This window comes from Bubalus bubalis, chromosome 7 (assembly GCF_019923935.1).
Source record: "Bubalus bubalis isolate 160015118507 breed Murrah chromosome 7, NDDB_SH_1, whole genome shotgun sequence".
NCBI lineage: Eukaryota > Metazoa > Chordata > Mammalia > Artiodactyla > Bovidae > Bubalus > Bubalus bubalis.
In genome coordinates this window covers 26,616,389-26,640,979 of record NC_059163.1, presented here as the reverse complement: position 1 = coordinate 26,640,979, position 24,591 = coordinate 26,616,389, and the positions used below count along the sequence as shown (strand labels likewise).

Sequence of the window (24,591 nt, the reverse complement as noted above, 5' to 3'; positions counted from 1 at the left end):
TGATTCAAAACCTAGTTCCAAAGTATATTAGGCATGGTGGCAGATTCAGGGAAATAAACTGTGCCCTCTGCCCTCAAGGAGCTGACAATCTTGTTGGAGAATTAAAATGAACAAGCGAAAAAATAGTTAGAAAGCAATGAAGTGCTCACCTGTATGGTGTTGAACACCAGTGAAATAGGAGTCTTTAAAAAATCCAAGTGGAAAGATTTTGTTGCAGAGGCAGGATGAAAAAATGACCCTTGAAGACTGGATCAAGTGAGTATGTGTGAGGGGAAGGAGATGTTTCCATGGGCTGTTGGGGGAAGAGTGAGAAAGCTGTAGACCCAGGTGAGGCAGGATGTGACCTGTGTGGTAGAGGGGGTGGACACTGAACTGTGGGAGGATGGTGAGGAGCTGGCTTGACTGAAGCAAAGGGAACAGGAAGGAATGAAGCGGTCAGCGTGGGCAGGCGAGATGGAGTAACACGGCCTCAACACCAGATGGAAGGTTCTGAAAGCCAAGTGCTAGGGGTCTTCAGTGGTGACGCGCCACTCCCCCCCCCACCAAGAGAAATAACCGGCATGAATCTCTCAGATACACTGTATATGAGGCCCACAGGCTGATGCAAATACAGATGCTGACAGCTACAGCAGCTTGGCAAGGCCCAGCTCGACTCCAAACTGCTTTGCTTGCCAGCACACTGCCAGGCTCGGGGCCTGCTGACCTGGGCCTCAGGATGTTCTCTGGAGGCCTGGGAAGCCTGCAGCTGTTCTCCCGGGCAGCTGTTGTGTGTGGGCCGTAGCTGTGAGGACATTTGTCCAGATGTGGGTGTTGCTAAGACTGTGGGCTTAAGCATGAGGAAATTCAGAGGTCGGAGGTGGAAGAACAAAGACAAACTATAGCCTCTAACAACTGTTCACATTTGGATTTTGAAAAGCAATTTTCTAGATTTAATTACAATTACACAATAATGTTTTAAATTTTCTAGTCAGATCAACAAGCTTTTGCATTAAGATGCCATCCCTTTCAGGAATTATTTCAGTTAGTTAAAAAGAACCTGTTTTAACACAAGATAGTGGTTGGTGAAGTGGGAGCTCATGTAGTCTTCTTTTGAGAAGGACGTTGAGATCTTTTAACTTTTGGAACTTTCTTGCTTTTTTTATATTTTTTCCCTTTCTTTTGCTTTTTCTTTTGGTTGACCTGTGAGGAGACAGCAAAAAACAAACAAACAAACAAAAAAACGGGGGGTTAGTGTTTCTCTATCTTACCATTTTTCCTTCCTTATATTATATTTGGACTCTCTAGACTGTGGTCTTTATTCATCCTCATAACCAGTTTAAAGTTGCATCACTCTCAGAGAGGCTCCTTTTGACTCTATTTCAGTTATTTCGATGAAGAAGCAATAGCCTTCTAACTGGTTTTCTTTTGCCCATTTTCTTGGCTACCCCCACTCCAACCTTGCTTATGACTTACCTCTACCAACTGTGGGGCTTCCCAGGTGGCACAGTGGTAAAGAATCTGCCTGCCAATGCAGGAGATGCAAGAGACCTGGGTTCAGTCTCTGGGTTGGGAAGATCCCCTGGAGTAGGAAATGGCAACCCACTCCCTGGAAAATTCCATGGACAGAGAAGCCTGACGGGCTACAGTCCATGGGGTTGCAAAGAGTCAGACACGACTGAATGACTATTGTTTTCTGAGAGGTTGGGTTATCATCCAATTTTTACAGACAAGGAGATGGAGGCTCGGAGCGGGTGACTTGGCCAAAGTTGCACAGCTGGCATGTGCCAGAACTGCTCCTCTGTCAGAGTCCAGAACCAAGTTCCTATCTACATATGCTGTGGCCCTCTTCAAATTTAACCCCTCAACATTTCAAACAGGATTCCTCTGGCTTTGTCCTGGTCTACTTTTCTACCTCAGTCCCTTCATTCCTTCCACACAAACTCAAGCCATATTACTTAAGGTTCCCTGAGCACAGTGAGCTCTCTCATGATTCTAGTCTTTTTTTTACATGCTGTCCTTACCCTCCCAGTGAACTACTTATGCTTCAAGATCCAAATCAAATCACCTGATATGAAAAGTCTTCCTTAACACCTTCTCCTTGTCCCCACTCCTTTGGCAAAGTTAATTACTCTTTTCTCTATTATCTTCAAGATTCTTTTTTTTTTTTTTTAAATTTTATTTTATTTTTAAACTTTACATAACTGTATTAGATTTGCCAAATATCAAAATGAATTCGCCACAGGTATACATGTGTTCCCCATCCTGAACCCTCTTCCCTCCTCCCTCCCCATTCCATCCCTCTGGGTCGTCCCAGTGCACCAGCCCCAAGATTCTTGTACATACCTTTATTTTATATTTTCCACATTGTACTATAATTAATTGTCAGAGAATCTGCTACAGCAGGAAGGGACCTTATCTCATTACCTTTTTTTTTTTTTTTTTTTTTTGGCTATGCTATGAGATAGTTCCCTGACCAGGGATTGAACCTGGGCCCTGCAGTTGAAGTGTTGAGTCCTAACCACTGGACCACCAGGGAATTCCCTATCCTCACGATCTACCATTCAATATGTATGTACTATATTGGATAAGAAAGACAAGCTCCCTACCCACATGGAACACACATTCTAGTGGAAGAGACAGACAGGTGATACCATAAGCAGGAATACAATTCCACATTCTAGGGGAAAAAAATGATAGCACAATAACATGAATGAAAAATGTAACCTTAAAGGCACTCCATAATTCTTTGACTTCCAAAGTTAATTTCTAAAAGAAAGAAAATTTTGTTTCTTTTTCACCCACCTGTTTCTCCCACTCTTTAATCAGTTCTTTCACTTCTGGTAAATCTGGGTTTAGGCAGGCTTCATTCCCATTCTTCATTGTAGCACTACCAAAGAAACAGCAACAAGTTGTTTTTTTTTTTTTTTTCTACTTTTAATGCTTCAAATGCTTTCTCTTATCCACAGAATTCAATTCCCCAATTAAAATATATTTGTAGCATCTGGGACTTCGGTCTTTTTCCTGCCTTTTCATTTCTTTAAGTGACTGGGGGGACTTAGATACATTTCTAAGATAGCACATAACCCTAAATTTAAAAAATCCAACAGATGTATGCAATGGGAGAACTTATATCTAAAGATAATATTGGTTCTGTTAGGCTGGAAAAAGCTATTTATGTTTAAATGAAAACATAAAATAGAAAAGTTGTGAATATATCTACTTTCCTCCCAAACAAGGAAAATGAGCATGAATTTTACTAAATTTTCTAGTAAAAGAACTTAAAACATAATAAAATGTTTTCCTAAGACAAGATTAATGGACTGGTTGAATTTTTAAAATTACATCAGACTCTCCAGGAATAATTTAACGGCTTTTTTCTTTAATTTCTGACTAATCTAAGAATAAAAGGAGTCATTCTATACATCATCCTTGATTTAGGCTTCAAAAAAATTTAGAATATGCATATCTTTAACCTAGCCTGGAATTCTAGGCTCCCTGTATCTCAGATGGTAAAGAATTCTCCTGCAATGCGGCAGCCCAGGTCAGGAAGATCCCTAGTTCTCCAGTATTCTTGCCTGGAGAATTTCATGGGCAGAGGAGCCTAGTGGGGTACTGTCCATGGGGTCACAAAGATTCAGACACGACTGAGTGAATAACACACACATCTTTAACCTACCAATTCTAATCTCTAGAAAAATATTAATATAGGAGAGAATTAAATAATATTGATACAGTAACTATTTTATAGCAAAAAAATTGACCTACATTTAGGTTTGGTCATATAGATTATGCTACATGCATATAATAGAATAAAATTTGGTTATTAAAAATGACATTATTAGCAAAAATGATGTTATTACACAAGACTTAATGACATGAAGAAAAGTTCATGATATAGTGCTAATGAAAAAAGCGGCTTACAAAAATGTATATGGTATATGATTTTGTTTTTGTGTACATATATTGTGTATATAAATATATGTATATGTACATATATGTTTTGTATCTATATATGTACACACAAAGCAAAAGTGTGTATATATACCAAGAGAATAACTGGATGGTAGAATTTAGAGAATTTTTAATTTCTTCTTTTGGGTAATTTACATTAAACATTTTCTTCAGTGAACACATAATACTTTGGTAATATATCATCCTTGGTTCCTTATCTCTACCAGAAATTGCTTATTTTTTTTAAGAAGAAAAGAAAGAGGTATACCAGATTTACGGAGGGGCAACCATCTGCATTTTGAGTGTCTGAATGGGCAAGTATTCCCAGGGTAGTACTCACATTAAATTTAATGCTAGATATGTGTTGAATGAGTTTTTACTTACATGATTTCAGTTTTCTCACAAGAAGGGCTTGGAGCAAATTGTTTAAGGTCCTTTAAGGATTTTGGATGGATCACCCCTTGGCTGGTGTTGATGCAGGAACAGCGTCCATTCCTTATTGCTGGGACTCCTAAGGGAAAAACAGAGGGTAGAAAACATCAATTGAAATATATGTCTTCATTTTGGTGATCCACCAAAACAATACATTTGACTTAGTAATGATTATTACTATCATCTACTGAGTGTCTTTCAATCATTACCACAAGATTTTGAAGTAGGTGTTATCTCCTTGGTGTTATATCCATGGGATTCTCCAGGCAAGAATACTGAAGTGGATAGCCATTCCCTTCTCCAAGGGTTCTTCTTACTGGGAGAATCCCACGGACAGAAGAGCCTGGTGGGCTACAGTCCATCGGGTCTCAAAGAGTGGGACATGACTGAGGGACTAACACTTCCACTTCATATCATATTTTACAACCTTAGGAAAAGAGATTTTAAAAATATTCAATAAATGCCTATGATAGGTCAGATACATGTATACCTAATTCATGTGTGCTATGCAGATCATAGCTTCTCAAACACCTCCCAAAGCCATTTTTTAATCTGACCTTAGTGTAATGAAGTTGGTGTTAGTTTCAATAAAAAGGTCTATTTATAGTAACTAATTACCACTAATCCTAATCTTCCCCACTGCCTTGGTTTTCAGTAGTGCTTTAAACTTTCAAAAACTCTTTACACTATTTTCATTCCTTAATTTTTTCATTTAGTAGTAGGTAGAAAAAGCATAGTTATACAATCTCCATTTTACAGCTGAGGGAACTGAAGTCTAGAAAAGCTCATTAGAAAGAAAGAAAGAAAGGAAGGAAGGAAGGAAGGAAGAAAGAAAGAAAGTGAAGTTGCAAAAGAGTTGTGAAGTCCGACTCTTTGCAACCCCATGGACTGTAGCCTACCAGGCTTCTCTGTCCATGGGATTTTCCAGGCAAGAATACTGGAGTGGGTTGCCATTTCCTTCTCCAGGGGATCTTCCCCACCCAATGATCGAACCCGGGTCTCCTGCATTTCAGGCAGACGCTTTACCCTCTGAGCCACATTAGAAGCAGAAAAGCTCATTAATTTGCCACAAATAACAAAGGTAGTAAAGGTTGTTCCTGAGGAACAACCTCTCTGATTATCAGATACTTAATTGGTTAATCACAGACATACTTATCAACAAACTGTCAGGGTGGCAAAAATTATTGAGGAGACAAAGTCTCCCATCTCATTACCAAACAGTTCAACAAACATTTACTGAACACCTACTGCATGCCAGGAATTCACACATGTAGGCTGAGAAGATTTGTATTTGACTTGGCAGGTCTATCCAAGATATGAACTTTGGATAACTGCCCACAAGTGACTCACATCACTTTCTGATGCATGCAAAGCAATGCAAGTCAAAAGGCTTTTATAGCAATTTACATCTCTGACTTTACCAACTTAATATAACTTATAATCCCTTACCTTGAACTCCAGTCAGAGTCAGGAAGATGATACCCAAAAAGAGAGGAGCACTTTTCTTCATATTGGTAGAGTGAAATCACTCCTGTATTTGTTCTAGTGAGTCACTCTTTTATTAGATTTTAAGCCCGAGAAAGTCTTTAGAGAACATGCTCTTTGAAATCATATTTATTTAGGAATCCATTTCCCTCCTAAAATCTGATTGGCTGGTGGTATTAGCTGGTCCAGCTAAACTGGCCACAAACTTAATTGTGCTAGGGGAAACCCTACTCTCCTATCCAAGGGAATTTCTGCATATTTTATTTCTTTCCATTTCACATAAATGGGTAGTTTATAGTAAGAGATGTGAAACCATCAGCATTAGCAGCCTTCAGCACACACAGCGGCTCACCTGGATGAGGGACAAGTTATATAATGAATATAATAAAATTATACAAGAAGGGTTGGAAGTGTTTCCAGATGGAAACCATGAAAGTCCAGATAAGAAAAACACTCTTCAAATTTTCTTGCTATTTGTAGAATATCTTTATGAATAATATATGGCCATATTTATTTTTTTTCTAATAATGCTTAACCAACAATCTTAAACTATCAAAATACATTAAAGGTATCTTAACTCAGGGACTAGGTAATTTTCTACTTTGGTAAGTTCATTTTGTTTTTATGTGATTTCTGCTAGGTATTATTATTATTTTTTAATGGTTAGATTAATTAGAATAATTGATTATTTGAAAATAATTGGTACAACATTGAACTTAAAAACCTCTGTGTATCAAAGAAAATAATCAACAGGGTGAAAAAGCAACCTATGGAATGGGAGCAAATAATTGCAAATCATATACCTGATAAGGAGTTTATATATATAATAACTTCTACAACAAAACCCAAATAGCCTGACTGAAAAATGTGCAGACTTGAATAGACATTTCTCTAAAGAAGATACAAAAATGGCCAATAAACACATGTATAAAGCTCGACATTACTAATTGAAAGTGAAAGTGCTAGTTGCTCAGTCCTGTCCGACTCGTTGTGACTCCACGGACTGTAGCCCGCCAGACTGCTCTGTCCATGGAATTCTCCAGGTGAGAATACTGGAGTGGGTAGCCCATTCCCTTCTCGGGGGGTTCTTCCTTATCCAGGAATCGAAACCTGGGTCTCCTGCATTTCAGGCAGATTCTTCATCAGGCCACGAGTTATTGTAATATCTAGGAATTTTTAGCACCCCAAAAACCGATTATTGTCCCCTTGAGGGCAACCCTTCCTCCCCCACATTGAGAATGCATGCTGTAGAGTGTGAGGGGAACAGATACCAGCATTTTCTGTTACATGATGCACATGTTGGAACTGGTTTCTAGACGGATTATTATGCTTAAATACAATATTAAGAATTCTTTTTGAAGAAAACTTGTGGTGAACTTTGACACAGCTTATTCATTTGGTTTTGCTTAATTTTGGTAACAACTGTGACATGGGTAGGGTGCAGCTGGGTTCTGGTCCCAGCTTTGCTACTTGAGTATATGTGACAAAGTCTGTGAGCTTCACTTCCCTCAGCTGAGAAAACTGTTACTGATCTCACAGGCTAGTGAAATGAATGGCAACAAAGAATTTCAACTGCAAAATACCACAGAGACAGTGACCATTTTTTTTCTAGCAAAGAAAGTTATGTGGAAACTTCTTAGAATAAAGATCAAGGCCCAGAATGGTCTGCCCATGCCCACCTTCAAGTCTCTTCTTGCATCACTCTCTACTCCATCAGCTCTCCTTTTCTTCCTTCATTTCCTCAGAGGGGCAATGCTCCTTTCCTATCACACGGCTTTTAGTCATGCTGTTCCCTGCCTGGCATGTGTACCTAATCTACCTCCCTACCCTACTGCTTACCCACCTTAGATTCTCAGCTTGGCATTTCCCTCGGGGAAACTTCCCTGATCCCCACACTTGGTCGGGTCCTCCACCATGCCATTTCATGGCACTACGTGCCTCTTCTCATTCAAATGCCGTGCAAGGCAATGTTATTAATACGCTATCAGCCATCTTATGCTTAACATCTCTCTTCCCACATGGCATTAGTGGTAAAGAACCGGCTTGCCAATGCAGGAGACTAAAAGAGGTGGGTTCAAATCCTGGGTCAGGAAGATCCCCTGGAGGAAAGCATAGCAACCCACTCCAGTATTCTTGACAGGAGAATCTCATGGGTGAGCCTGGACTCCAGTCCATAGCGTCTCAAAGAGTCAGACACCGCTGAAGCGACTTAACATACACCACCACTAGAACAAGGAAGGCTTGCGAGGGCCCACACCTGAGTGTGGTGTCGAGCACAGTGCCCGTAGGCATTCAGTTAACCAGCGCGCAGCTGCGAAGGAACCTGAGAGCGAACCGAGGCTCCGGCCCTGGCTCCGTACTGCGCCTGCCTGCGAGGTGCAGCCGGGCTCTAGAAGCGTGAGTGCACTGCGCATGCCCAGCCAGCTTCCAGAACCTTCTGTGGGGAAGCATCTTGCGCCGCTCGTGGCCGTGTTGGGTGTTTCTGCTACCTCCGCTGCTCCCCGCCGAGAAGCCCGTCGAGAGGAAAGGTAGTGGTCGTGCGCCTCGGATCTCTGCCCTGTCCCCGCTTGTGTCCCCCTCTTCCAACCCGAGGGGGCCGCGCTTCCCTGGCGGACGCCGGGAGTGGGGTCCGGTTTGCAGCTTCGGCGCGTGGCTTCGGAGGCCGCAGGGAACGTTGGCCTCGGAGGGGCCTGGTCATGGGGCAGAAGCCTAGGAGGGTCGTTCGGCCTTGGTGACTGGGACAGAAGACTTCTGAACAAGAGGAGGGGGCGTTGGGGTCAGTGAGGAGTCACTCGAGGCCACGTCGTATTTATTTATCCGGAGTGGTAAACTTTCCCCGGGGCTTGAACGTGTTTGGCCTGAGGGCTGGACTCGCCGCCCTCAGAGTAGGCCCGTACCTCCCTTGTTTCCCAGGCCTCCTGTGGGAAATTGTCCCGAAAATTTTGTAAGAAAACATGTTTCTGACCGAAAAACCCCAGCGAAGCGGCATTTATGGCTCGATGGGGTATTTAGGAGAAACAGAAACCCAGAAGAGGACCTTTCTGGCAGTTTTCACAGCCTTGGGAAGGGAGCCAAGGATTTTCAAAGCCTTCGAAACCAACAGATAATTCCCAGTTTCCCTTTGGATAGAGTTTTAAGCTCTTTTGAGTCGGAAAAAACCTCCAGTTCCTGTCCCCGGGGGGAGGGGGGGTGCAGGGGGAACCAAGCGCTGTGTCAGCCTCCCGAGCAGAGCAGCGTTTTGTCTTCACATGTGCTTGCCCGCCTCCCGCTTCCGTCTGTTTGGTTATGGGGTCAGTGCGGTCTGTTTAATTATATGCCCAGTGTGACCGTGCCGGAGTGAAAATCTGAGTCTTCCCTTTTACTTTGAAAGGAGAAGCAAGTTTCTCTCATAGTGAAACTCCCCAGGCCTTTTTGAATTTCTCGCAGTGTGGACTTCCCCTCCTCTCAGCAGCTATTAAAGGATGCTTACTTGAAAAGAGTTTATTTCTTGAAAGTCTCTCCAGCCCCTACTTAGCATTCTGATTTTTCCTTTCCTCCCTATGCAGGGAGTCATTCCTTCTAAAATATTATAGTATGCCTGCAAGCACATCATAGTCAGTGGGGGCTGTGGTGGGATTCAAGTCATGTCTGCATTCTCAGGTTAACAGAAAGGAACAAGTTCTTCCTTTAATGATCTTAACATCTGGCCTCCTTGTTTATATGTTTTATCTAAAGTTTACGAACTGGATTAAATATGTGAATAAATTGTCCTGAGATGGAATGTAAGTGCATCATTTAAAGGACAGCTGCAGATGAATGCTGGCAGTAACATAACATTTTTGCTCTATGACTTTTGGCAAGTCAGCTTATAGTCTGCTGAAACATAACCACAGTGGTTGAAGTTGCTGTGTGACTTGAAAAAAAGTTATCCTGAAAAGGAAGAAAATATCTTTGTTTAAAATAACCATATTTCTTTGAAGTGATTGACATTAAGATTGCTTATCTAAGTAACTTTAGAAGAGGAAAACAATCTGTGTTCTTGGAAACCCTTCGTTTGCTGTTCATTTATTTCATCAAGCTTTTATGATTATTCTAGGACACAAATATGAACAATAATCTCTGCCCTTAAAGAACTCAGTTTAGTGAAAGAAAGCAGCATGTAAACTAGCAATTACTGCAGAAGTGGTACGATAAAGCATTGTACACAAGTTGTTGGAAGTGCAGAGAAGGTCACAACTTTGGCTCATGGCTTCAAATCACAGTTGTTTAAATTAGGTCTGAAAGAGGGCTTTGGTTGGAATTAGTTACTCAGAGAAGGTGGGAGGCATGAAAAAGTATGCTAAGTTTTAGAAACTGGAAAAACTTCAAGAACTTTGATAAGGGTGAAGGGTAGAGTGATAACAGGAGAGTGGCGAGCAATGAGGCTAGAAATGTAGCAGGATCTAGAGGATGAAGGCCCTTGTAAATCCTTGTGGTGAGGACAAGTTAAAGGATTTTACCAAGGAAGTGACATGAGAACATTCACAAACACATGCCACACACACATACACCTATGTCTACATCTGAGTCTTGTCACTAAACAATATCATTTTACGTAAACATTTCCCAGTATCTATGTAGTTTATATGATTTAAAAATGCTTCCTTTTATTTGTAGTCTGTTTATTCTCCGTGCTGGACTGAGCAGTTTCTGATGTTTCTGTAATCAGTTCAGTCATGTCCAACTCTTTGTGACCTCATGGACTGCAGCACGCCAGGCTCCCTTGTCGATCACCAACTCCTGGAGCTTGCTCAAACTTATGTCCATTAAGTCGGTGATGCCATCCAACCATCTCATCCTCTGTCATCCCCTTCTCCTGCCTTCAATCTTTCCCACCATCAGGGTCTTTTCCAATGAGTTAATTCTTTGCATCATCTGTCATCCCCTTCTTCTGCCTTCAATCTTTCCCACCATCAGGGTCTTTTCCAATGAGTTAATTCTTTGCATCAGGTGGCCAAAGTATTGGAGTTTCAGTGTCAGTCCTTCCAATGAATATTCAGGACTGATTTCCTTTAGGGTTGACTGGCTTGATCTCCTTGCTGTCCAAGGGACTCTCAAGAATCTTCTCCAACACCACAGTTCAAAGGCATCAGTTCTTCAGCACTCAGCTTTCTTTATGGTCCAACTCTCATATCCATACATGGCTAGTGGAAAAACCTTTTGACTGTACAGATTTTTGTCGGCAAAGTAATGTCTCTGCTTTTTAATATGCTATCTAGGTTGGTCATAGCTTTTCTTCCAAGGAGCAAGCGTCTTTTAATTTCATGGCTGCAGTCACCATCTGCAGTGGTTTTGGAGTCCAAGAAAAACTCTGTCACTGTTTCCATTGTTTCCCCATCTATTTGCCATAAAGTGATGGGACCAGATGCCATGGTCTTAGTTTTCTGAACGTTGAGTTTTAAACCAGCTTTTTTACTCTCTTCTTTCACCTTCAGCAAGAGGTTGTTCAATTCCTCTTTGCTTTCTGCCATAAGGGTGGTATCGTCTGCATATCTGAGGTAATTGCTATTTCTCCCCGTAGTCTTGATTCCAGCTTGTGCTTCTTCCAGCTCAGCATTTTGCATGATATACTCTGCATGTAAGTTAAATAAGCAGGGTGACAATATACAGCCTTGACATACTTCTTTACCAATTTGGAACCAGTCTGTTATGCCATGTCTGGTTCTAACTGTTGCTTCTTGACCTGCATACAGATTTCTCAGGAGGCAGGTAAAGTGGTCTGGTATTCCCATCTCTTGAAGAATTTTCCATAGTTTGTTGTGATCCACACAGTCAAAGGCTTTAGCATAGTCAATAAAGTGGAAGAGGATATAATAGGGGTACTCTTATTTTTTTCAGAGATTGTACTTTCTTGGGATATTTTCTTTCTTTAGAAGCTTAGACACAAAGATTAAAAACATTTTTATATCTTTTGAAACAATTTGACAGTAAGACTGGACTGATTTTGTAATACCTTCATCAGTGTGTAGATGTACCAGTTTCCCAATTCCCTTGTCATTTCATTTACTTTTGTTAGTTTAATGTATGAAACTTGAGATCAGAGCTTATTTCAGTTTTTTGTTTGTTTGTTTGTTTGTTTACTTATTGACATTTTAGTTTGTATTGGCTTAATTTCTGCATCATCTATATTGTGAGGAACAGTTGTCAAGTGGAGTCAGGATATTAACATTATAAATGTATGCCATTTCTTTACAGACTTTGAATAGGAAGATCTAATCCATTTGCAGTTAAAATACTTGCTTTTTATATTTTGTTGCCTTCATTTCTTGCATAATTTTTTCAAAGTGTGACATGTTATGTGAGCTGAATTGTGTCCCCCAAAATTCATATGTTGACGTTCTAGCTGCCAGTACCTCAGAATGTGACTTTATTTAGAGATAGGATCTTTAAAGAGATAATTAATTTAAAATGGGATCATTAGGATGGTTCCTAAACCATTATGACTAGTGTCTTTATTAGAAGAGATGAGGATGCAGAGAGGTACAGGAAAGACCACATGAGGAAGACATGAGGAGGAGATGGCCATCAGCAAGCCAAGGAGAGAGATTTCAGAAGAAGCCAACCCTGCTGACTCCTTGGTCTTGGACTTCCAGTATCCAGATTTGTGAGAAAATAAATTTCTATTGCTTAAGCTGCTCAGTGTGTGACCTTTTGTTATGACAGCTCTGGCTAAATAATACAACATCCATACTGGAGGAAAAAAAAAAAATATATATATATATATAGAAGAGTGTACCGGTATGGCTTAGTGAATTTTAACTGAGTGTTAGTAGCATGACAGTACCCTTCCCAGCTTCCCCAAAGGTAACTTGTATCTTAGGTGAGTTTTGTCTATTTTTGAACTATATAAATGGCATTATATGATATGTTCTATTTAGTGCCTTATTTCTTTCTCTAAATATTATATTTTTGAGATTCATTCATGTTATGTGTGGAGGAGTTGTTTGTTCATTTTATTTTTTCTTATAATATTCTGTTGTATGACTTACAATGGGGTGTACATCCAGTTAATGGACATTTTGATTGTTTCCCATTTGGTGTTATGAGTGTTCTTGTGTGCATCTTTTGGCCCACACGTATATGCATTTCTCTTGAGTGTATCATTGGGAGTGGAATTGCTAGTTCATAGTGTGTGTATATATTCAATTTAAGAAGTTATACCAATTTATGCTTCCACTGTTAGTGAGTGAATGAGAGTTTCATTGACCCTCCAGCCTCATATATATTTCATCAGGCTCAATGTTTTTTTGCTTTTAATGATTTAGAAGTTTTTCATCATTATAAAATATTGACTTTTATTTCTATAAAATAGAGATTGTCCATAATTGATTGTTTCAAACTATGAATTATTGCCTGATATAGTGTGAATTTGGAGAAGGCAATGGCAACCCACTCCAGTGTTCTTGCCTGGAGAATCCCAGGGACGGCAGAGCCTGGTGGGCTGCCATCACTGGGGTCGCACAGAGTCGGACACGACTGAAGCGACTTAGCAGCAGCAGCAGCAGCATAGTGTGAATTTAAGTTACTTGATCTCTAAATTAATACCTAACTTACCCACCGAAGTTTGTTAGTGATTTTTCTCTGTTGCAATCAGCTACTGGGGCTAGAGTCATCTGACGGCTTTACTGGACTGGATGTCCAAAATGACATCACAGGTCTTATCCATGTAACTTCTTTCTTCAGCGGTATAGTCCCGGCTGTTAAAGGGCTCCTGAAGCCTCCTTCATGTGGCCTCTCCAGCACTATAGTTTAGGTGGTGGTGACTCCACCGCTCCTCCTCTCTCTTCTTCACTATGTAATCACTTTTGCCAGTGTTCTCTGTTTTGTCATAGTTTCAGTTCATTGTCTAGTGTCCTTTCTCTTTGGTCTGAAGGACTCCCTTTAGCATTTCTTGTCAGGCGAGTCTAATAGCAGTGAACTCCCTTAGTTTCTGTTATCTGGAAATGCTTTTATTTCTCCTTCATTCTTAAAAGATAGTTTTCCCAGATTTAGAATTTTTGATTGACAGAATTTTTTTTCTTTCAGAATTTAAAATACGTCACCTCTCAGCGTTCTGGTCTCCATGGCTTTTGATGAGAAGTTGACTATTAATCTTATTAACGATGCTTTGTATATGATGAATCACTTCTCTCTCAGTGCTTTCAAGATTCTCTCTCATTGGTGAGAATTTGATTAATATCTGTCTCTTTCAGTTTATCCTGCTCTAAGTGCACTGAACTTCTTGGATGTGTAGACTCATGTGTTCTGCTAGATTTGGGAAATTTTTGGTCATTATTTCTACAAATATTCTTTCTATCCCTTTCTCTTTTCTCCTTCTGGGACTTGTATTGTATTACTTTATTTTATGGTATTCCATAGGTCCCTTAGGCTCTGCTCACTTTTTTCCATTCTTTTTTTTTCTTGCTCCTCAGATGCAGTAATTTCAATTAACTTACTTTCAAATTTGCTGAGTCTTTCTTCTGCTGGCTCAAAAATGCTGATAAACCCCTCTAGTGAATTTTTCATTTCAGTTTTTTACTTTTCAGCTCCAGAATTTGTATTTGGCTCCTTTTTGTAATTTCTGTGTCTTTTGATAGACTCATTTTCTTCACACAGCCTTTTTCCCAGTTTCCTTTTATTCTTTGTACATGATTTCCTTTAGCTCTTTGAGCATATTTTAAGGTGGTTGATTTAACATCTTTGTCTAGTAAGTCCCATGAATGTCTGGGTTTCTTCAGGAATGGTTTTTCGTCAGTTCTTCCTTTTTGAAAGGGCTGTACTTTTGTGTTTCTTTGTATGCCTTTCTTGTTGAAAACTAGACATTCTGAGTATAGTAGGAACTCTGAAAATCTAATTCTCTCACTTGATGACTGAAACCATCCATTTGTTTCTTTACCAAGTATTTTTGCAAAGTGGGTATTCTTTGTTATGTGTAGTCACTGAAATTTGTTTATTTGTGTTGTGGTCAACCAGTGACCTGACATGACTTTATAAATGTAGGTCAAGACAAGTAGAATGACACACAAAGTCTGCTCATGTATGTTAGGATAAATTTTATCCAAAATGAATTTCAGGAAGTTATCTTAGAGATCTGAATTAAAGTTGAATTCCAGATATTACTTTTAGATTTCTTTTCTCAAAATGAGATTAGATTGCATCCTTTGCAATATATACTAAATTTATATGGGAAATAAGTGAATATTTTATTTCTTTTGCATGTCAGTGCCCATAACCACGGAGAAGGCAATGGCACCCCACTCCAGTACTCTTGCCTGAAAAATCCCATGGACAGAGGAGCCTGGTAGGCTGTGGTCCATGGGGTCGCTAAGAGTCAGACATGACTGAGCAACTGCACTTTCACTTATTACTTTCATGCATTGGAGAAGGAAATGGCAACCCAGTCCAGTGTTCTTGCCTGGAGAATCCCAGGGGTGGGGGATCCTGGTGGGCTGACATCTCCGGGGTCACACAGAGTTGGATACTACTGAAGTGACTTAGCAGCAGCCCATAACCTAAAACCATTCCCTTTTGATTCCATCACTTGTTGGTACCTCAAGTCAGAATCTAAGTGGTATAATTTTGAAAATGTTCTTGGTTTACACCTTGCAGGCTCAAGAGGATCTGGAAGTCTTGAAATAGAGGAAGTAGCAGATGTGACAAAAGTTAGCTTTGGGGAACTAAGAGCACCTTTTGTATTCTACTATAGTACCCAAAATTTCAAACTTGATTTTAAAATAAAACATATACTCCCTTGAAACAAAGAATGCCTGTTATGTTAGTAGGAAGCAAATGTTAATATATAGCATTTATGCTAAGGCTTACTCTGAAAACGTCCTTATCCTATCTTTGAGAATTCCTACAGCAAGCCAAGATGATTGTATAAACTTTGTTTTTTTTGTAGTTTTTATTAAAAAAGTAATGTTGCTGATTTCCAGATTACAAAATTGGGTGTTTCAAACTGTATTTGCTACTCATTCCAAGATTCAAATATATTTCTCGTGGTATGTGCTCCCAGTTGAAAATTATGATCTAACATTTCAACTAATGTTATAGTGTCTGCCATTGTGAATATATCTTGTCTGTCTTTTCTCCTCTGGTATTTGTGGTATTTGTTAGTTAGGCTTTGTGGTTGCTGATGTGTAATTTGTGAAAATTCATTTATTACTTTAATTGTGAATTTTTTTAATTGGAGTATAGTTACTTTACAATTTTGTTAGGTGAATTTTTATTTTGAGTGATTTAGTTAGATGTAATGCATTGTGTTATTACTCATAATTCTGTTTCAACCAAAATGTATAATTCCAATTTAATTAGGTTCTGTTTTTATGTTCTAAAACACAGATGAGATACTTCAGTAAATGATGGTCTTTGACTTGGAATTTTATTTTCTGTCTCAATCCATTCTTTCCCTGCAAGCTAAATAATTGTTTTACTTAGTCCCAAAGTATGGTGAGCTATTTACAGAGGTCTTTGTGTGTATATGAATGGTGGCTGTCTACAGTGCTAATGCTGTGATTCTTGCTTCTTGATCAGGCTGAACTTCAGCAAGCTCCTCAATAAGAATTTCACTTAGAATTCTGTTTTCTTTGTCAAATCTTCCCTGAACACACCACAGCCCTAGGTCATCTTTCTTTTCCTCAGTAGCTCTTAAACTTAGTTTAGAATTTATTATGTAGACTGTCTTATCCTGCTCCCTTTAGTATTCCTTCTGAGTGATGATGAGCATCAGTTAGAGTGAGACAATGTAGATCCATATGCATTTCATTTTTTTGTACCTATTAGTCATCAGGAGGTATAATTGATCTGCATGGTCTAAATTCAATAACATAAATACTATAATTCCTTATGACTGTAATCAAATTTTTAAAAATGAATTATTAAGGTAATTAAACAAGGAGGCCATTAGATTGAGGTGGCTTTAGTGCCTTGGTAGCCTACACCAGCAAACTAAAACCAGAGTCAGTACACTTGAATCTGAAAAAATGAAAACCAGTCAACTAGGTTTTCCCAAGTAAGGCAGCTATTTAAGCTGTAGTCAATCGAATACTTTCCTTGCTTTGCTTCTGCATCTTCTCTGTAAAAACCTCAGCCCTAACTCCTGTCAATGGAGTGTTTCTAACCAGCTTTGGTTTGGCGCTGCTTGATTTGACTTAATGTTTGCTCAAATAAACTTTTGAAAAATATCAATGTGTGTGCCTCAGTTTCCCTTTTAACAAGACTGTCTTTGTTTGTTGTACAGAAGCTTCCCAAACGCCTTCCAGGTACCACTATAAGGTGGATCTAGCTAGGCTAGGCTTCCCAGGTGGCTGAGTGGTAAAGAATCCACCTGTCATTGCAGGAGATGTGGGTTTGATCCCTTGGTCAGGAAGATCCCCTGAAGAAGGAAATGGCAACCTACTCCAGTGTTCTTGCCTGGCAACCCACTCCAGAATTCCATGGACAGAGGAGCCTGACAGGCTACTGTCCATAGAGTCACAAATGAGTCTGACATGACTTAGCAACTAAACAACAACCAAGCTAGACTACATATTGTTCTGCCTCTGTTTATGGTTGACTTCGTTACTATGTGGGCTTTTCTTAATAAAACAAAATTAACAAGATGAGAAGTCCAGTTACCTACACAATTTAGAATGGCACATTCATGATTTAGTCTCAATTTTACCCTTACTCATATAGTCAGAATATGACTTTGATCTCTTTATATCTCCTGTGATTGTAATAATATAAGCATTCTTTTATCTTGAGGAAAGTTAATATGTATCCCTGTAGTGTTTTAGTGATAACTTACATGTTCCTTTGAATTTAACACAAGGTATTTCTACTAACTGTATGTAAGATGTTTATCACTTCCAACATAATAGATTTCTTTTTTGATCAGCATTATTTACAATACCAGTTATCTAAACATCAGTGTTTCCTACCTTTGATTGCTGGTGATATTTGGTTTATATATGTGCTTTTTTCCCACTGGAGTATAAAAATTTTAAGGTCAGATATCATGTTGTCTTTGTTGCCTCATTGGATCTTGACGATAGTAGGTGCACAGTTCGTTAAGTTGAATTTGATTGAGTTGAGAATATGCCAGGAATGCATTTAGTCTCATATAGTAATCTGAAGGATGTCTTTAATTTCTAACAGCAAGTTTGTGCCCTCAGTGGTTCTAGAAGTTTTTTAAAAAGGTGGTATTATGGTTAATAGTTCAGATAGTCTTGAAATTCTAGAAATACCTTGGAAATAATGACTATTTATATCTCCTTTAGGGCCAGATCTTGAAGTCAGCTCAGGTTTCTAAATCCCTAGACTGCCAAATATGTCCAGAGTCATTTGCATGTAAGATTACCCAGATTGAAGTGTGTATACTGATGTCCCTGGGGCCTGAAGTGAATGTTCTGCAAACTGAAATGGTCTGTTCAAGGTCTTGAATGAATTAGTACAGTCATGGTTTTTAGCCATTTGGAGGTTGTTGAGCTCTCTGACAGTCTGGTAAAGGCTGCCTATATGTGTGCATTTGTATGTTTTGCTTATAATTTTAGGAAACTGTTGAGCCTTGAAAACCACACATACCAAGGTAAAATCCATGCTCCTCACAGGGTTTCATTCTGAAAGACACTTATTTCAAAACCAAAAATAACTTGTCTTATTTTCACTTGTGATAGAGACAAGCATATTGTTTACATATAATGCAACATTTTCCCAGTTTGTTCAAATTTAATTAGAGCCAGAACAACATGGCCATCTCATTTCCTAGGCTCAGATGCAAGAGAAAAACTCCCTTACTTTTACTTTAGTTACTGCTGCTGCTAAGTCGCTTCAGTCGTGTCCGACTCTGTGCGACCCCATAGGTAAAAGTCTTCTGGGAATGATGGAGTTGGACAGACTCTTTAACTCTCCTTAAGATGAGATTGATGTTAAACTTTTTTCAATTTCTCCTTTTGTCCTCTTTTCCTATTCTGTAGTAACTAAAGTCTCCAGTACTCTTGCCTGGAAAATCCCATGGATGGAGGAGCCTGGTGGGCTGCAGTCCACGGGGTTGCTAAGAGTCGGACACGACTGAGCGACTTCACTTTCACTTTTCACTTGCATGCATTGGAGAAGGAAATGGCAGCCCACTCCAGTGTTCTTGCCTGGAGAATCCCAGGGACGGAGGAGCCTGGTGGGCTGCCGTCTATGGGGTCGCACAGAGTCGGACACGACTGAAGCGACTTAGCAGCAGCAGTAACTAAAGTAAGAGTAAGGGAGTATTTCTCTTGCATCTGAGCCTAGGAAATGAGATGGCCATGTTGTTCTGGCTCTAATTAAATTTGAACAAACTGGGAAAATGTTGCATTATATGTAAACAATATGCTTGTCTCTATCACAAGTGAAAATAAGACAAGTTATTTTTGGTTTTGAAATAAGTGTCTTTCAGAATGAAACCCTGTGAGGAGCATGGATTTCCCCTACTCTTAACAGCTTTTGGTGCTGTTAGAGCATTAAATTTAGTTTTAAAGCACATTTATTTTTGAAAGTCGTGTAAGCCGCTGCCTAAAACCTAACCTTAATTCTGTTTCCAGTCGGGGCCTCTCATGGTTTAGTAAACAGTTTGCCAGTACACATAGTGGATATTGTAATGGGAGAAGGTTGTCATGCCTTCTGTGCCTGTGATGATTCAACAAAACTAGTAAGCTTCTCTTTATTTCTAAGTTGACTTTCTCCTAAGGTTTAAGAGTGTCCCACCAAGGGATGCTCCTCTATTTGGGGCTTCCCAGGTTGAAATTAAAAGACGCTTACTCCTTGGAAGGAAAGTTATGACCAACCTAGATAGCATATTCAAAAGCAGAGACATTACTTTGCCAAAAAAGGTCCATCTAGTCAAGGCTATAGTTTTTCCTGTGGTCACGTATGGATGTGAGCACATCCATGGTGGATCCACAGTATGGACTGTGAAGAAGGCTGAGCGCCAAAGAAGTGATGCTTTTGAACTGTGGTGTTGGAGAAGACTCTTGAGAGTCCCTTGGACTGCAAGGAGATCCAACCAGTCCATTCTGAAGGAGATCAGCCCTGGGATTTCTTTGGAAGGAATGATGCTAAAGCTGAAACTCCAGTACTTTGGCCACCTCATGAGAAGAGTTGACTCATTGGAAAAGACTCTGATGCTGGGAGGGATTGGGGACAGGAGGAGAAGGGGACAACAGAGGATGAGATGGCTGGATGGCATCACTGACTCGATGGACGTGAGTGTCAGTGAACTCCGGGAGTTGGTGATGGACAGGGAGGCCTGGCGTGCTGTGATTCACGGGGTCTCAAAGAGTTGAACATGACTGAGCAACTGAACTGAACTGAACTGAACTGAGGTGGCTCTAGTGGTAAAGAGTCTGCCTGCAGTGCAGGAGACCTGGGTTTGATCCCTGGGTTGGGAAGATCCCCAGCAGGAGGGCATGGCAACCCACTCCAGTGTTCTTGTGGAATGCTATGGAAGTGATGGGAATATGCTTGCTGTATTTGAGAAGTATAGGAGGCTGGTATGGCTGAAGTAGAAAGGTAGAGGTGGAGAGTGGCAGGAATGAGGCAGGAGAGTTATGCAGAGCCTTACAGACCATGATGAATTTTGGATTTCATGTCAAGTGTGGTGGAATGGTATTGGAGGGATGAAACCAGGGGAGAAATATAATTATATTAATTTTTTATAAATGTTGCAATGATTTGTATAGTGAATAACCTGTAGCAGGCAAGAGGTTAAGCAAGGAGACTGATAACAAATACATTTGGATCACCATACATTATTATATGATGATCCAAAATACATTCACTAATAGGTTGGTGATTTTTAACACGAGCTGTTAAGTTTTAGTCTAGCATGGAGAAAGAAGTTCTGGTATCTATATGACTCTGTTCTCAGTTTAGATCTTTTTTCAGAGATGATTAGTTTCATAAAGGTCCCTGAGAGCATAAATCTTAGTCCTTTAAGACTGATGCTTAAAATTCAGTGCCTTTGAAAATTGCTTAACTTTTTCCCTCTTATTGTAATTAAAAAAAAAAAAAACAGTAAAAATGTTCTTATAGGAAACTTGGAAAATAAAATTTAAAAAAATTATATATAATCCTATCATGTCGTTCAGTCATTCAGTTGTGCCTGATTCTTTGTGACCCCACAGACTGCAGCATGCCAGGCTTCCCTGTCCTTCACCATCTCCCGGAGCTTGCTCAAACTCATGTCCATCGAGTCAGTGATGCCATCCAACCATCTCATCCTCTGTTGTCCCTTCTCCTCCTGCCTTCAATCTTTCCCAGCATCAGGGTCTTTTCGAAGGAGTCAGTTCTTTGCATCAAGTGACTATGGTATTGGAGCTTCAACATCAGTTGTTCCAATGAATATTCAGGACTGATTTCTTTTAGGATTGACTGGTTTGATCTCCTTTCAGTCCAAGAGTCTTCTCCAACACCACAGTTCAAAAGCATCGGTTCTTCAGTGTTCAGCTTTCTTTATGGTCCAACTCTCACATCCATACCTGACTACTGGAAAAACCATAGCTTTGACTAGACAGACTTTTGTCAGCAAAGTAATGTAGAAATAGTATTTTAATTAGCTCTTGATAGTTTGTTGTCTTAGCAACATTTATGGAGGATTTCTACTTCTCTTTTATTTGAGAAAACAGAGGCCCATACAAGCTGTAATGACTTATTAAATATTGTATTCTTACTGCTTTATTGAGGTTTCAGCCAGTCTCTGAATGGAGGGAGAACAGTGTTAATCAGTTATCAAGGTCTAGATATGGGACATGAATTAACCAAATATGGTTTGACAAAGAAAATTAAGAGGCAAAATTACAATTACTTTTCCCTTTCCCATTTTCCCTTCTTTATAGGAAGCCAGTGTTCTTAAATCAGGTTGCAACATATTGGTCATTGTAGGCCATATATTCCCTCCCCCTGCCAAAAAAAGAGATTCTCCCCTTGAGATTTACAACATGACTGTAATACAGTAGATATGTCCGTTTTGTTCACTGTGTACATCAAATTTTACTTACATCAGCTTTCTGCTTAGAAAAGACGTTCTTTTTCACCTCTTAACTTCCCTAAGAATAGAGACTTATTTTTTAAAATATCTTCATAGATTTCTCTTCCTGAACTAGATTTCTGCATGAGCCTTGTCTTCTGGCTTATAATTTTTAAAAATCTCATTAAATTTTTTTCTATTTGTGTAAGAGACAAGTGCACATTCGAAGGATGTGTACTTGTGTCCCTCATGGCAATTAAGTAAGGGAGTCCCTTGTTCTGGACAAGGCGGTGTAGACTATATATCATTTAAGAGCCAATATGTCACTTCCATCCTTCTCTTCCTGTCATGGCGACTCTCAACTGAGATTGAGGGAGACTGTTCTTGAGTTAGCGTAGAGGCCCTGTCCACCTGCATGGAACTTGGTGTGAACAAGAAATAAATTTTTATTGTGGTGCATATTTAATATTTTGAGAGCTTTGTTACTACAACATAGTCTGGCAGTCTTGAACATTTTTTCAAGTATGTTTTATAATATGTATATAGTTTATAAATATGTACTGATAATGATGGCATACATAGAAAGAATTTTTCCTGATCTGATTCCTGTCTGTCTCCTCAAAATCATTTCTCACAATATCCATTTAAACTTCCATTCTTCCAGACTGAATGCACTATGCTGTTTCACACCTGTGTCTTTGTACATGCTCTTTCCTTTACTAGAATTCGCTTTTATTTTTCTACCTATCAGATACATACGTGTCTTTCAAATTTCAGATTGTCATCACTTTCCCTGATTTCCTCTATTTTCTTTGTACATTTGGGATTTTTTCAGTTCAGATTTATTTACCTTTGTTTCTGTCATTAATAGTAAATTATGAACTTCACAGAGTAGTAATTTCTTTTAACCTGGGTATATAATGGGGATAAATGTTTGTTAAACAAATGCCCTGCCTTTGAACAGAGAACAATTTAAAGCTCTGTTGGTTAATACCTTCCTGAAAAGTAGTTGGCAGTTGGTTGAGAATAAAATAGGTGATCTTTTGTGTAAATTCATGGGGTCAGGAAGAAAAAGAAAATGAGAGGGCAGGAAGGAGAAATTCTGCCACTTCAATTTTGCTGTGATCCCCTTAAGGTTTTCATAGTAAGGGCCATGTAATGTGGTGTTAGTGTTTGTGCTTTCTCTGCATTAGATTTTTATCTATCTTTTCAGTTTCCTTCATTGGGTACAGTTGACATACTGAACTGGTACTATCATATTAGTTTCAGGTTTAGAACCTAATGGTTCAATATTTGTATATATTGTGGAATGATCGATCATCATGTCACCACAATAAGTCTAGTTAGCATCTGTCACATAGTTACAGTTTTTTCCTTGTGATGAGAACCTTTACCATTTACTGTCTTGCATAACTTTCACATATGCAGTACAGCGTTATTAACTACAGTCGTTATGCTGTACATTACATCCCCAGCGATAGCTCTATTATTCTGTCATTTTTGCTATGTGAAGTTGCTTGATGTTCGTGAAGACATCTCAGAGTTGGTAATATTCTGAAGTTCTTTGTTTCTTTGCTAGTTTGTTTTGGCTTATTAAGTGTAAAATAGAGCATGTATTTAACAATTAAATGTGTAGGTACAGATTAAAGAACAAATTCTCATGTACCCATTATTTAGGTGAAAAATAAAACTTTACTATAGTCCAGAAGCCCCTTATGTGCTATTCCCTAGTTTCATTTCCTTCTCACCTCCTGAAATAATCACCATCCTGAACTTTATGGAAATGATTCCTTTGTTTTTGTTTTCATCATATATGTCTCTACAGTTGACCCTTGCACAACATAGGGATTGGGGCGCTGACCCTTGCACAACATAGGGATTGGGGTGCTGACCCTTGGACAACATAAGGATTGGGACGCTGACCCTCTTCCCCACCCAAGTCAAAAATCCATATGTAACTTTATAGTTGACTCTTTGTACCTGTTGGAGAAGGAAATGGCAACTCACTCCAGTATTCTTTCCTGGAGAATCCCATGAACAGAGGAGCCTGGCATGGGGTCGCAAGAGTCAGACACGACTTAGCGACTAAACCACCACCACCACCACCTCCATATCTGTGGTTCCATATCTGGGGATTTAACCAGCTGCAAATCATGTAGTACTGTACTACGTATTGAAAGAAATTTCGATGTAAGTGGATCCATATAGTTCGAACTTGTGTGTTCAGGAGTCTTTGTCAGTGTTTATTTCCCCTGTTTTAAAACTTTATATAGTAAATGGAACCTTGCTGCATGTACTTTTCTGTGGCAAGCTTCTTTTGTGCAAGACTGTTTTTGAAATTCATCCATGTTGATGTGTATAGTTGTACTTCATTTATTTTCACACTGTATAATATTCCATTGAATTAAAATACTCTTGTTTACTTATCCATTCTATTTATGAACATGTGGCTTTATATACAGAATTTTACTATTGTAAACAGTGTTGCTAGAACATTCTCTCTGTATATCCTATGTAAGAATTTATCAGTGGTGTCTACATAGTAGTTGAATTGGTAGAGCATAGAGTGTGCACATGTTAAATTGTATGAAATAATACCAAATGGTTTTCAGGGTAGTCATAGCTGTTTTCTCTTTCATCAAAAGTGGAGGTATCTCTTTACTCTAGATACCTTCCTGATACTTGATATTACCCAACATAAAGTTTTTTTTCTAATTTGGTGGCATGAAATGGCATACCATAATGATTTGAATGTATGTGTCCCTGATTAC

General features: G+C 39.3%; 2 protein-coding genes across 3 annotated transcripts in view; one reads left to right on the top strand and one right to left on the bottom strand.

The window, feature by feature from the left end:
• Positions 1–889: 889 nt before the first annotated feature.
• CXCL9 (C-X-C motif chemokine ligand 9) lies at positions 890–5,968 on the bottom strand. Its single transcript, XM_006079167.4, has 4 exons — positions 5,812–5,968; positions 4,315–4,441; positions 2,782–2,866; positions 890–1,179 (listed from the first exon to the last, which is right to left on the bottom strand). The coding sequence occupies exons 1-4, from the start codon at positions 5,870–5,872 to the stop codon at positions 1,075–1,077; spliced, it is 378 nt and encodes a 125-aa protein (XP_006079229.3). The 5' UTR covers positions 5,873–5,968; the 3' UTR covers positions 890–1,074.
• A 2,151-nt stretch (positions 5,969–8,119) lies between these two features.
• Positions 8,120–24,591, top strand: part of ART3 (ADP-ribosyltransferase 3 (inactive)) — a 151,342-nt gene continuing 134,870 nt past the window's right edge. Inside the window, exon 1 of one of the 2 annotated variants that reach the window (XM_025289878.2) lies at positions 8,120–8,375. The gene's annotated coding sequence lies outside the window, so the exon portion shown is untranslated. The remainder of the gene's footprint in view (positions 8,376–24,591) is intronic. The other variant, XM_025289877.2, reaches the window with a different exon arrangement.

Excerpts from the sequence above, each read along its gene's own strand:
- CXCL9 (XM_006079167.4), bottom strand. The coding sequence starts at position 5,872 with ATGAAGAAAAGTGCTCCTCTCTTTTTGGGTATCATCTTCCTGACTCTG. Across the intron at positions 2,867-4,314 it reads TGTGAGAAAACTGAAATCAT|TGCTACAATGAAGAATGGGA; the intron begins GTAAGTAAAAAC and ends TTTCTTTGGTAG. Across the intron at positions 1,180-2,781 it reads TTAAAGAGTGGGAGAAACAG|GTCAACCAAAAGAAAAAGCA; the intron begins GTGGGTGAAAAA and ends GTCTCCTCACAG.